The sequence below is a fragment of the Apis florea genome, unplaced genomic scaffold (assembly GCF_048593485.1).
Source record: "Apis florea isolate Af1SG1 unplaced genomic scaffold, ASM4859348v1 contig_2190_pilon, whole genome shotgun sequence".
Lineage (NCBI taxonomy): Eukaryota > Metazoa > Arthropoda > Insecta > Hymenoptera > Apidae > Apis > Apis florea.
The window spans coordinates 350,147-364,168 of record NW_028256541.1 but is presented as its reverse complement, the minus strand read 5'-3'; the positions used below and the strand labels follow the sequence as shown (position 1 = coordinate 364,168).

The 14,022-nt window shown below is 27.7% G+C and overlaps 1 protein-coding gene across 2 annotated transcripts in view; it reads right to left on the bottom strand.

The window, feature by feature from the left end:
* The window catches only part of blo (bloated), a 305,906-nt gene that overhangs the window by 96,704 nt on the left and 195,180 nt on the right, over positions 1 to 14,022 (bottom strand). For both annotated transcript variants that reach the window (XM_086915880.1, XM_086915872.1), the window contains exon 3: positions 9,132 to 12,655. In XM_086915880.1, the coding sequence (XP_086772006.1) occupies positions 9,132 to 12,655 (3,524 nt within the window). The remainder of the gene's footprint in view (positions 1 to 9,131; positions 12,656 to 14,022) is intronic.

Here is a 14,022-nt window from a genome sequence, read left to right as displayed (position 1 = left end):
GAAATTTGAATATCTAAAAAACTGATGTTGAGTTTAAAAATTTCTTTTAATAATTATTTTTGATTAATCTTTTTTAATACAGAACTTTGTACAAGATAATTTGGAACGCTCAAAAATTGTATAATATTCAATAAAATTTTTGTTTTATGTTAAATTTTTTTAATTATTAAAACGTATTAAAAAATTTATGTTTGATATTAATATTTTTGATTAAATCTAGAATGCTTCTAAAAAAATCAGTAAAGGATCTTAGTGATTTCATTTTTTTTATTTTAGAATTTTAATTAAATTATTAAATTTTTAAATTAAAAATAAGAATATATTTATAGCATTTTAAATATTTAATTACAGAAAATAATATGATACTTTTCTCTAAAATTCGTATCCTGAATCTTAATTTTGATAATCATACAGAGATGTGAAAATCACAAATTCTTTTAAAATATTGATCCTCATTAATTTCCTCGAAAATATACAACGGAAGTTACACTTTCTATTCATACTTAACTTTATAATTCTCGGGATCGTAGATTCGTGAAATGTATTTTCATGTCTTCATTATGTTACGCATCGAATGCCAATGATTAGTCTGTTGACTATCGACATATACAGGTATTCAGATTCATTACAACGAATAATTTACCGATGTATTTTCAGCTATTAAATTATCGGATTTTTTTTTTATGATTAGTTATTTGAAAAATTAAATATATATCACGATATTTTATTAGTTTTATTTTACGAATTTTATTAGTTCAAAGTAGACATGTTGCAAGATAAACTTTCAAAAATACAAATGCCACATAAATCAAAATCAAAATCATTCTAAACTTTCTGGAACATTTTCACAAATATTGGGCAATTATTTTTCGTGGATTATGTTGGTAGAGATAATTAAAATTTCAATTTAATTGTTATTCAGTTTTACATTGGATGATCGTTTCTGTGTAAAATAACGGAATATTAATATTAATTGACAATATATTAATTGATTAATTTAAGATAAGTACAAAGCATTAATACTCGCAATAATAGTATTGTAATAATTTTGGTGGATGTAAGCTAATAACTGAGTGCTTGTCGAATGCCCTTCGACAGATTCGCAACAAATAGTATACTTCTTAAAGATGAATTGTACAAGTGGTTACACGTGCGGAGCGCGTGTCTATTAGAGAGCAAGGTCACAAAGTCGCAACAAATAATCCCACGATTACAGCACGATGAGGTGTTAGAATAAAATTAATGTAATTATGTTCACAATGAGATCTTCTTAGCAAGTGAACGTTCGTACCCTCAGAAAAATCTCTTTTTGATTCAATTTGGGTCATAGCCCAGTTTGCATCAAATTCGAGAAAATTCCTTGTTTGGATGATGATCTGTATACAAAGATTTCATGATAAACAGAAACAGATCGGCGCATCTCTCTCGAACTAAAATAGTATTATTTGTCTTTGAATTAGCCGTGTCTGGAATATAACACCATTAGGATCGGTTCAGCTGGTTTAAAGTCAGTCAGAAATATATATTTATAAATGTCGGCTAAATTCTCAAAGACAGTCTTCTCAGATAACACTCTGTCCTTTGTTTTAGCTTAATAGTGAGAAGCTCACGCGCGGTAAAAACTAAAATTTTTTGTATAAAAAATTTCTCCGAATAAACTATTTATAAATCTCGAGAGCAATTTTGTTTATCATGTTATAAATAATTTAAATTCACGTTAAATGAATAGCGAAATGGAAATAGAATGCAACAGTTATAAAGCAATCTCTTACTTTTTGTTTTATTTAATGTAAACATCAATTTTTTATAACTTAATAAATAAAGTTTCAACTGACATTTTTATATTATTTGGCTTCTAGAATTCTTTAAAGTTTCGCGGATATAAGTATATTAACTATATATTGTTAAAATACCATATATGAGTTTACCTATATAAAAATAATTCTATAAAATAGATAATGCAAAAGTTGGAGTAAAGAAATTGTTATTTGTTATTTGAAAAATTTTGTTAAATTTTATTTAATAATAAATAAATTAATAATAATAATAATAATAATAAAATAAATAAATTAATAAAATTATTTGTATTTATATGATAATATTGTCATTCTTGTTTCGATGATACATATGATATAAATAATCAATTAACGTATTAATTCTATCAATTGTATATAGCCAAATAATATAAATTTAGTTTTGATAATTCATAATTCTGAATGTTCTAAAAATGTTGACCTTTCATATCTATCAATTTCATTTTAATTCTCAAATACATTGAAATGAATATTATAAAATTTATCCGGATTAAATTTTCTCTTATTATTAGTGATTAAATATTTGTATTTATAAATTATTATTAAATATTGGTTTTATTGGTATTTCTTAAATATTAATTTTTTGATTAATGATTAAATATTTTCTTGTGCACATTAGGATTTTTAATCCGAATTATAATTATAATTATAACTAATAATAATATTTTATTAATCAATATATTTTTCAGATCAGAATTTATTTCTCAATTCATCTTTATTAAAATAATGAAGAATTTTGAAAATTTTAGATGGTCGTTTGAAAAATATTAACGAATTTTGTTCAATTGTGTTCAAAAAGTTCAAGACCTATAATAAAATTTTCTTCTATTTTGATCCATGTGTAATTAATGCAATACAACAATTACAGTATTGATTCCGATACAATAATAAAAGTACATGACGAAAAACTAAATCGTATTATGTGAAGAACACGAAAAACGTATTACGCAGAATGAAGATAAAAATCTCAAAGCAATAGACAATCAGTCGACAGTGAAACAAGATCATTAATAGCCAGCTACAGAAAATTTACACAACCATAGAAAATTTCGAAGCAATTCGATTTGAATCACTTTAGAATCACCTGTTCTGATCTCGGAAACTTTTACAACATTCATTTCGCAACTATTTCGTTTTATACCGTGAGACTATGCAAATGAATTTTAACATTCTTTTATCACATTGCTGTTTTACTTTCTTTATTATTATATATTTTCTCGCTTCTTTTTTTGATCTCAATTTGCTTAACTCATATATTACGTGTATATATTATACTAATTTTTTTTAATAATTAAAAAATATATATCAATAAAATATCATAATGTGCGAAATATTCAATATCGATTTTATTATTTAATCAATGATTTTTACAAAAAAAATTTGCATAAATGATCAGCAGATATGTTTAATTGTAAACAAAATTATAAACATCAATGTTGATGTTGATTTTTATTATATAATAAAATCTCAATAAAATTTCATTCAAATCAAACATTTTATTGTTATAAACATTTTCAGATCTTTCAATTAATTTATTTATCAAATATTAAATATGTTATATAAAGTATTAATATCTATAATTACTCACAAAAATAATCAAAATATTTATAAAAAATAAATTTAATGATTTATATTTTTATTATTTAAAAAAAAAATAATTTTAAATTTGTTTTTTTTTTGATGGAATATTTATTATATTTTATAAATATAAGCAATTTTAATTAATTTGATATTATAAAGTAATATCAATGAAATTATTTTTCTCACCACAAAAATACATTTAAAAAATTTATAATAAAATAACTAAAATAGCAATTTTTTTATAAAAATTAAATATTAAAGTATTAGTATTTTTTCCTTCTATATTTTACACAACAATCAAAATATTAAAAATTTTTTTCAATAAAAATTATTTAACAACATACTTTATATTTTATTTCTGTCCTAGATGAATTTGTTACTTTTTTCAATATGTATTATTTTTTATTCATAGTAAATAGTTTAATTGTTTGCATGATATTTATACAATCGCAATATTCGTTAATTTAATTTAAAATTTAAAATTTATTTTCTTGTTCTAGATGAATTTGTTACTTTTTTCAATATGTATTATTTTTTATTGATTCGATAATAGATAGTAGATAGTAGACAGTAGATATTTAATTGTTTACATGAGAATATTTATACAATTGCAATATTCGTTAATTTAATTTGAAATTTTAAATTTACAATATACAGCAACGTACAAAAATACTCCATATAGTTTTTCTTCTAAAACAAAAGTTTTAGGAAATTTTTATTAATACCATATATAAAAAGATACTATAAAGAAATCAATGTTATTAAATCAACATTTATACATTATTTGGAGAATATATACATTAATGTTTCTAATCAGTTCCTAAAGTTTGTAAAAGACCAGTAAATGTTTACATATATATAATAATATAAATAAATTATAATACATTATAAATATAACAAGTAAATAATGTTTATTTTTTATTGTACATATGTAGGACACTTAATTTAACTTATAAAAAATCGAACATTAACAAACATAACAAACTGAATAAATTGTTAAAAGCAAATGAAACACAAATTAATATATAAAAATATTAATTTATTTATTAACAATAAATTTGCGATTAAATGAAGCAAGATTTAATTCCTGCCATTCCTCATTTTATCTATTTCATTTTACTTGACATAAACACAAATTGCTTATTATTTAATATATAATTTTTAATATTATATATAATATATATTTTTATAAAATATTAAAATAGAGACTCCCGTACCGCACAATAGTGATGTTTACATACAACATAGTTAGATTACAACATAAATATAACGTATTTAGATGTAATAAATACTTTCTTGTATTCAACCTGTTCAAACACTGAACAAATGGTGTCGAGATATGCACAGATGGCTTAGGATGATGCTGCAAGAATAATACCATGACAGACAATTCCAAGAGAAAATTTCTATAACCATTTGTTTTGCACATTTAGAAACAATTCGGCATGTCTGAAGTATCAATGTGGTCTTGGGACTTGAGACATTTCTAGTCTCAACGGCAGTCAGCATCATCCTGCTTAAAGAGAATTACTGTAAACAGCTTTCTGGGAGAACAAAAGACTTATGAGCAGCATAACCCTTTGAACTCATTCTAGGGAGCTTTCCTTGGATCAGGATGCCACTTAATTACGGGATTGGTCCATAGCTTTATTGGACATTTGTGTACCTCATTGAAGACCCGCAAGCTCATGAGTTGAACATGGAGGGGGCTTCAGAGGATACCAGACTTGGGGAGAATCCTTAAAAACTGGCGAGAACTTCAAGAAGAGCAAAACTACTTCGAGAATCATAGGAACAACAGAACTACTGCAGAATTAAGAACAAAAACTATTTGAGAACTACATAAGAACTATCACAGAACCATTCAAAACTATTTAAGAACTACTTAAGAAATACACAGAAATCATCACAGAATTACAAGAATAAGAATTATCAAGAATCCGCAGAATTCTTTGAGCTTTGAATTCTAGTGTGGACTGTCATTGGCATATGAACTTTGCCTTTGATTGTTTAATGAACTTGTCAACAGCGAACTTCGTAATAATTATTTATTACTATATTCCGTAGCTGCACGAACGGTTGGAGCTAACACGGCCGATTACAAAATAATTAAAGATCTTGAAAGTGGTGAAAGTGCAACCAAATTAGCAAGAATATATGGTGAATGGTTCGATGGTTTGAGGCACAATAGGAATGTAATTCTATGCTTCGCAGCTGCTTACAATAAAAAATTTATTTGACTTAGCAGCTAAAAAGATATGGGATCCTTAGATATTGAAAGAAACTGTCAATCTTGTTCATTTTTATTTGAATAAATGAAATTTAATGCAAGAGAAAGTAATTATTCTATTAGTATAAAATTCCACTATTCGACCACTTTTGTCTCCTTATTAGATTAGTTCGGATACGGGAGTCTCTATTATATTTAAGTCTTAACATTTTGTTCCAAGAAATTTCATATATTAATTTTTATGTTTGTTTTGGTTTCCAAAATCAATTACTTAAAACTCTATGTATGTACTTGACGCTTATAACATTTCCAATAATTTTATATAAGTAGCAAATAGTTAAAAAAAAAATAAATAATGAATTAAATATATACTAATATATTATATTTATATATAATATACTATATTTATAAAATATTAGAATACAGTTATGAATGATTTTTCATCAATTTTTGATTTTTAATCAATTTGATGATTAACGGTATAAATGTTATGTGATATTGGATTATACACGCATTGTAATAAGATTTAATCGAATATTTCATTTTATAATAAATAATAAATAGCAACATAATATAATAATTATTGCTAATAATTATATAAATTATGCTCTAGCATAATATCATTCACATACTTCGCTATTACAAAACCGATTGAATAGTGTGTAATTTAAGCCGCGTATACGTTATACAATCCTTTAAGCGATTTCATAATGCAATGTAACTGAGAACAGATTAACGACTTTTATAGTATACATGTTCAAGTGCTTGGATATCAATAAAATATATAAAATATAATATTGGTTAGTTTTTATATTTCAAAATGTTATGTTGAAATATTTTAATTTCAAATTATAAATATATTTGAAAATATATTAAACAAATCATTGAATAGATTATTTATTACTATTTAAATTAAAAATTAATTCACCAACAATTAATGATTTGAGATATTTTTTTATAATTGAAAAAAGTGTATAATTATATCAATTAAAAAATAAAATTGATTCTTTGAATAAATTTATTATATCTATATCAATTTATAATTTATTAATTTATTTTTAATTATGATTAATAAAAATATTTATATAAATTATATTTATTATAAATTAAAAAATGATTAATATAAAATACATAAAATTTGAAAATAAAAAATTCAAATTCTTTTAGAATTTTGTAATTTTTTATTTTTTAATTAAAATTATCATTAATAAGTATATTAATAAATAGAGAATAGATAAACATTTCATTTGAATTTAGATCTGTTTAAATAAATATATTTATTTAAATTATTTAATTCATTATATATTTTGTTTCAAATTTTCATATCTAGGAAAAAAATCTAATGTATATATATATTATTTATATATTAATATCTTGATTGAATCTTCAATCTATATAACTTTATATTATATCGATATTTTTATACTCACAGAATTGTTAATTTTCTAAACAAATTATAATTTAAATTCCATTATTGTTAAAGTTATTATATTGTTATGCTTATAAAAATATCAATTTAAAAAAATATTACTAATGATTGAAATATTAAAATCCTTACATAGCCACTTTCATAGTTCTTTTTTAATTTTTTTTAATTTTTATATTTCAACATTTATAAACGTAATCACTTTTTATTCTAGCATATTCAATATATAACTAAAAACAATTAATAAAACTTAACTCAAATGATCACATGAAAAAATTCTTAAAATTCTAATATTAATATTAATTCTTTATAAAATGAATCTTTTCCTCAATAAATATATCTTTTTTGATTTCATACTATAAATCCATGACTAATGATGAGATAAAAATAGTATATAATATATAGTATCGATATATTAAATATAATCGATACATATAAATGTGTTCTAAATCCATATCATATAATGTTTGACTTCCTTATAAGTACTCATGAAGGCAAAGTGTATTGAATTCTTGTTGATTATATAAACATTTCATAAGTACTTTAACAAATATCTTATATAAATATTTAAATAAAATAAAATTTGCATAAAATATATTTAAATCTTATTATTAATATAAAAATATTATTAATCCTATTAATAAAAATATTACATATATAAATCGATTAAAAAATAAAAAATTATTAAGTTAACATATATAAAAGATGATATAATGATATAATGTTTTAATTGTACTTTATAATTCATATTTGTTAAAATATTATAATTATTTATTTATTATTATAATTATTATTAATATAATTATTTAAAAAAATAATTTGTTTATAATTTTTTTTATTAATTTGTTCTTTTTTTTATCCATGTTATCCATGTATTTTTAAAAATATTCTCTCAGTAGATATTATGTTAGTATGATATTCAAATAATTTCTTTATTTTGATAATATAAAATATTTGATAGTATTTTCAAATCAAAATGAAAGTATAATTTGATATACTCATTAAATTTTGAATTATATTTCCATTTGAACCTATGATATCTTTATCGAAAAAAACTTAAAACTCGAACGAATTATTTTTATTCATATTATTTTCTTTTACATTCTAAAATATTTGTATTTGACTCTCATTATTATAAATATATTTGTCTTTATAACTTTGTTGTTATTGGGAGCATTAATAACTCTAATAATGAATTGAATTCTATAAGTTGATTGAATTTTAAAAATAAATTGAAGAAACTGATATTTTAGTATATATTATATATTTATACATATATTCGTGCATTCAATTAATTTGATAATTATATATATAGTGTATAAATTTGTAATATTATTGTAATATTTCAATATTATGAAATCAGAAACTATTTATTATTTATCTGAAAATCTTTCTATCAGAAATATAGATTTCATTATATGTATAATAGGAAGTATAAATATTTATATAATTTTTTAATAAATTTTTTAATCATATAACATTAATATAATTGTAACAGCTAGAATACAATAGTAACAAATTATCGTCAATAGCTTTCTATTTAGTTTATAACTTTCATGCAATTCTAGCGAAATTCCGAATTATTAGTTTCAATTATTAGTTTTGAAAGATTTAAACTATTCAAACAAATATCAAAATGTTTATAAATACAAGTACATTTATATCCTATGAAATAAACTTTTTTCATTTGAATTTTATAAATACATATCGATCCTATCATTATCCAAGATATATTTTCATCGAATTATTCGAGAAAATTCATCATTGTAATTATTTCTATAAAATTCAACGATGAATAACATCAGAAAATATTTCTATAACATGACGGAAACTTAAGCCTTTTAAATAATAACTATTAATACGGATATTTTTTAGAATACGTGTATAATTAGATGTGATGTAAACGAGATCCCAATTAAATATAGGCGTTTCTGATTTCTAAAGATCTCAAAAAATCTGAAATTTTATTTTCAAACTAAAATATCTTTAATGATTTCTCTATCTTTGATGATTACGATACTTTCGTAAAAATTTAAATCCAATTATGATAGAAATATTAAAATTTAAAAAATTTTCCTACCTGATTGATATCACTGCCCAAGTCTCGCGTACTTTTCGCGCTTCTCAGTTGATCACCTCGATATTCTTTGTACCTGATCGTCACTTCGTCGTCCGTAAGGGCTCCACTGCTGCTGCTTCTTGCATTCTTCTTGTTCTTCTCTTCCTTTGCTTTTTTCTCCTTCTTACTAAACAGCTGCTTTACCTTGCTCATCGTACCGCTCTTCTTTGCTGCCTTTTTCTCGTATTTCTTATCTGCGCCTGACGGTGGTTTCGTGGTGACCGGCGGTGATTTTAACATATCGTTCGAATATTTATCGTATTTTCGTTGCTCGGGAGGTGTTAAATTCATGCTACGATCAGTGTGCCGTTTCTCGTATTTGATGAATTGCCTCGTAACAAAACCCTCGTCCTCCGATTCGATTTGTTCCCTTCGATCGACTTCTTGCGAGTCGCGCCTGTAGTCATTTTCGATCCCGGAATCGGCCAAACGATCCTTCCGATCAGAGTCATTGAGCCGAGTCTCGCGATGTCTTCGTTCAGTATGCGTTCTGATGTCTTGCTTCGTGTGTTTCGACTTGCCATTATCGTGATAAGTTCTCGGAGGTCTTGTCGGACTTTCGTCGAATGGCTCTAATCGTCCAATAGTCGTCTTCACGTGTAGACTTTCTCTGGCGTCCGAATCGTCGAAATAATCCAATTGATCGCGGGATCTCCGTGAAGGTTTCTTCGAATCCTCGTCCAATTTTCGATGCTCCTTTCTCAACGTTCGTGAGGTTTCGTCGTATCGAGTTTCGCAACGGATCGAATCTCTGGCCGTAGTGTCGGAATCGTATCTGCTCGAATTGTAACCTCCGCGATCGGTGCGTATCCTAGACGGAGAACTGTCGTAATCATCGTGAATCGGGTGCTTGCTATTCGTATATCGTTGAGTGGTGCGCGTCTCTTTGTAGTATTTTGATTCTAGCTGGCTACTAGTCATCTGAGATATGTCGGTATCGTAATCGTCGTTCGGTCCCTCGCGTAAGCTGTCCAAGTGTCTTTTCGTAAACGGTGATTGTTCCCTCCGTCTGTTCACAGTGGGACTATCTAAAAGAGGTCGACGCACATCTCTGGTGTTTATGTAATCTGCGTGGCTGGTTAAGTTCTCGTGCGACCTAGTCGTGTACTCACTTTTTAGAGCTTTGATTCGCGAATTCTCACCTACTTCGTCCAAACGTTGCGTGGATTTGCTCATACCACGGATCAACTCGAAATTCTTCTTCTTAGGGAGGTACTCGTCCCTCGGTCGAGCATCTCTATCCAAAAAATCATCGCTTTTGGAGAATTTTCTTTCCGTCGTGGTGAATTTCTTTGCGATTATGGGCGAAGAAAGAAAATTGTTCTCTCTGGATTCGGTTCGAAAGTGATGAGTAACGGTGGTCTCTTCGGGCAGCAGATGATTAGACGACTTGTAGGGACTGATTAAATTTCTAGATGGTTGGTACCGATCTTCCGGACTGGCTCTATTCCTGTCACTAAGAAAGTTTGGCTTGAAATCGTTCGCATAACCCTCGTGCATTCGCGTCTCAACGATATACCTGTCCCCATATTTATCCGTTCTCGTTTCGACTGTATACCCATCTCGCGGTTTCGTATCGATGTATCCATCCGATGGAATTTTATTCGTGATCTTTTTCTCGTATCCGTACACTTTACCGTTGTCTTCGTGGATCTCCTTTTCAAAAATATACTTCTCTCCATTGCTGTTGGTGCGTGTCTCCGTGATGTACGTATCCATGTAACGTTTAGGCGAGGCAACGCGATTAGGAGTGATCGGTGATGGAACGATCGGTTTGTCGATAATCTCGTGCTCGGATTTCTTCGGCGTGCTGTTCTTCGCGGCGAACATCTCGTCCGCGAGCAGTCTCGACTTGATTCTAGATTCAAGAAGATCACGTCTCGCGCTTAATTCGGACGTCTTGTTTGATATTCCGCTCGGCACCTGTCTGGCAGAAAATTCGTTGTTATCTCGTTGCTGTCTAGCGTCCGTACCGTCTGCCCTACCACGACCAGAGGTATCTACGAATATCGTAGATGTATACTTTTCAGGTTTGTCGTATAGACGTCTGTCCATGTCGTTTAATTCGTGGCGCCGTTTCGTGTCCACGTTTCTGCTCGCGTAATCTTCCGTTCCAACGTAACGATTGGTGAAACGGGTATCGTCGTTCTTTCTATCCTCTTCGTATCTAGATTTGAACGTGTTGATTTCGTTGTTGCGCCGCAGTTCATTGTTATAAGGGAAATCCATTCTACGATATTCCTTCTCGGCTGGACTAGTTTCACGCGACGAATCTTTCCTTTCTAGGCCAAGCCCCTCGTCGCTATCCGAATGACTTCTTTGCGCCTTTTTCTTGTCGGTCTGCACTTGAGCGTAAATCACATTAGTTTCACGCGGGGACGGCGTGCCGCAACATTCGTTCGGTCTAGTGTAAGAGAATGGCCGATTGTTGTTATGACCGAATCCTGGGCCAGACGAGACCATTGTTTTGGTCAATTGCGGTGGCGGTGACCGATCGCTGGATAATCGATGAATCATCTTATGTATCGTTGACTCTTCGGTAGATCGTTGTTGGAGATCGTATCGGCTGCTGTGCAGCATGCTACTCGTATCGATTTTGTCTACTTCGTCGAATCCAGTGTTTTTTATGATTGACAAAGGGATCGGGCCAGCTGTCTTTTCTTCTTCCTTTCGCTCCCTCTCCTCCTCGTTCCTTTTCTTATCGTCCACCTCCAACTGGATGGGTATATGTCTTACGATTCCCTTGTTCTCTTTCTTCGACGATATCGGTGGCTTCCCGATATTCTCTTCGATCTTTTCTCTCGATGTCACCGTTTCTGTATGTTCCGTCACCTTTCCGGCATCGGTGATTTCCTCTTGTTTCCACTTCTTTGGTTCCGGCCTATTCTCACCGTTTTCGATCTTCAAACCAAAATGAAAAGGTTGTTGATCAACGTGAGGCGACGCTTCGATAATAGGGGATAGTTGCTTCTTCACTCGATTACTCTCTAAATGCGACCCTTCGCTCTCGCTGCCGCTCCTCTTGCGATGGGATCGTAACGAGTTGGCCGCGTCACTCACGCTACGACTCACCGGCTTGTGCTTCCTTTCTAACTTCGGGGAGAAGAACTTGGCCAACGGACTTCTCAGTTTTTTCGTGTTTGCATCGCTGATACTTCTCTCTAATGCTTTCTTCTTTATCCTCGGTATGTCGATAAGATCAGTGTTGCTCGCGGTTATTTCTTCGCTTTTTCGTCTCACATCGAGCGGCAGTTCCGGCCTTTTTTTGTTACGACGCACCGGCAATGTGCTGAAACGACCTGGCAATCGTCTGTTGTCGTGAGCGACGCAATGAAGGCTGCCCGCTTGTTGAAGCACCAGCGCCGCCTCCTGGGCTAGATCCTCCTTGCTCCTCGACGCTATGCTCTCCTTATGGATCGGGGTGGTGATCAACCTGCCTTCGCCATCTCCTACCAGAGCCGCGGTCACGCGGGATGCTCCACGTCCTGAAACAATTTAATTAATAAGTAGTTTAACCAAAGGTTTATATAATAAGTATAAGTTAATACGAGAAAATAAATAAAGTTTTAAAATCATGAGTAGTAGTATCATAAACTTTGTTGTGATTCTGTAGAGTTCTATATAAAAAGAACACTATTATATTTTTCTCGATTATTATTTCTCTTTTTACGCGTTATCCATTAGTTCTTACTCATTAGTAAGAATTTTATTAGTATAGAATTTTATAAAATTAGATTAAAAAAATAAAATTATTAAATGTAATTAATTATTTTTCAATTAATTTAACAATACTTGGTAATTTTATAATACTTACTATTTTTATGTATAATTTTATATTAACTTTATTTAATTATCTATATAAATATCTATCTGATCAATATGAAAAAAAATTGTTTCGATATTAGTATTAAATAATTTTTTAGCTAAATTTCATTTTTTTCTCTTAATATATTAAAAAAAAATTTATTAGTAAAAATAAAGGTTCGAAGGTTGTTTTCAATTGAATGTAATATTATTTATAGTATATATAAGATAATATTAAAATTAGATATTACGATTATATATCTAAAATAATTAAATAAAGTTCAAATAACAAAATAAACTTTCTAATCACTAAAATAAAATTTTCGTGATTCTTACTAGTTTAATTTTCTTAGCATTATGTAAATAATCAAAAGGAGCATTTCTTGTAGATTACTAAAAGCGAGAAACAATAAATTAACAATAACTTAAGCAAATAAAAACTAATATATTCCTTCATAGTTCTCTCTGTTAATCCAATAATTTTCGTATTAACTTATAGAAAATCATTCAAATATCATTCAATTATCATTCTTACAAAAATGCAATAATTTCCAAATCTATATATAATCCTAATTGCATTGTGATTATGGTTTCATTAATAATCAAACAAACGTTTTTTTATGTTTATTCCAACATAATCTATCAATAATTTATAATGAAATTTAAACAATAATTATATTTCAAAGATAATTATTATGATTGCTTTTCCATTAATATATAATTAACATTTATTCTTGTCTATTTTAACAAATTTTACTTTTGAACGAGTTCGAAAATTTATAGGATAATGAAATAAACATATTTATGTAAGTAATCTAAAATTTCTTTCAAAATATTAATTAATTTAAAAGTTTAAAATCGTGAAAAAATTAAATAAAATAGATTCCAAGATACTGTAATATTTTTACGAAAGATTAAAAATTAACAAACTTAACAAAATGTTATATTTACTAATTCTAAAATTATTAGAATATAAAAAAAAATTTGGAATTAAATTTCTCCATGAATTTTGCGAACAATCCAAATCTATCATTTATATAAAAAAAAT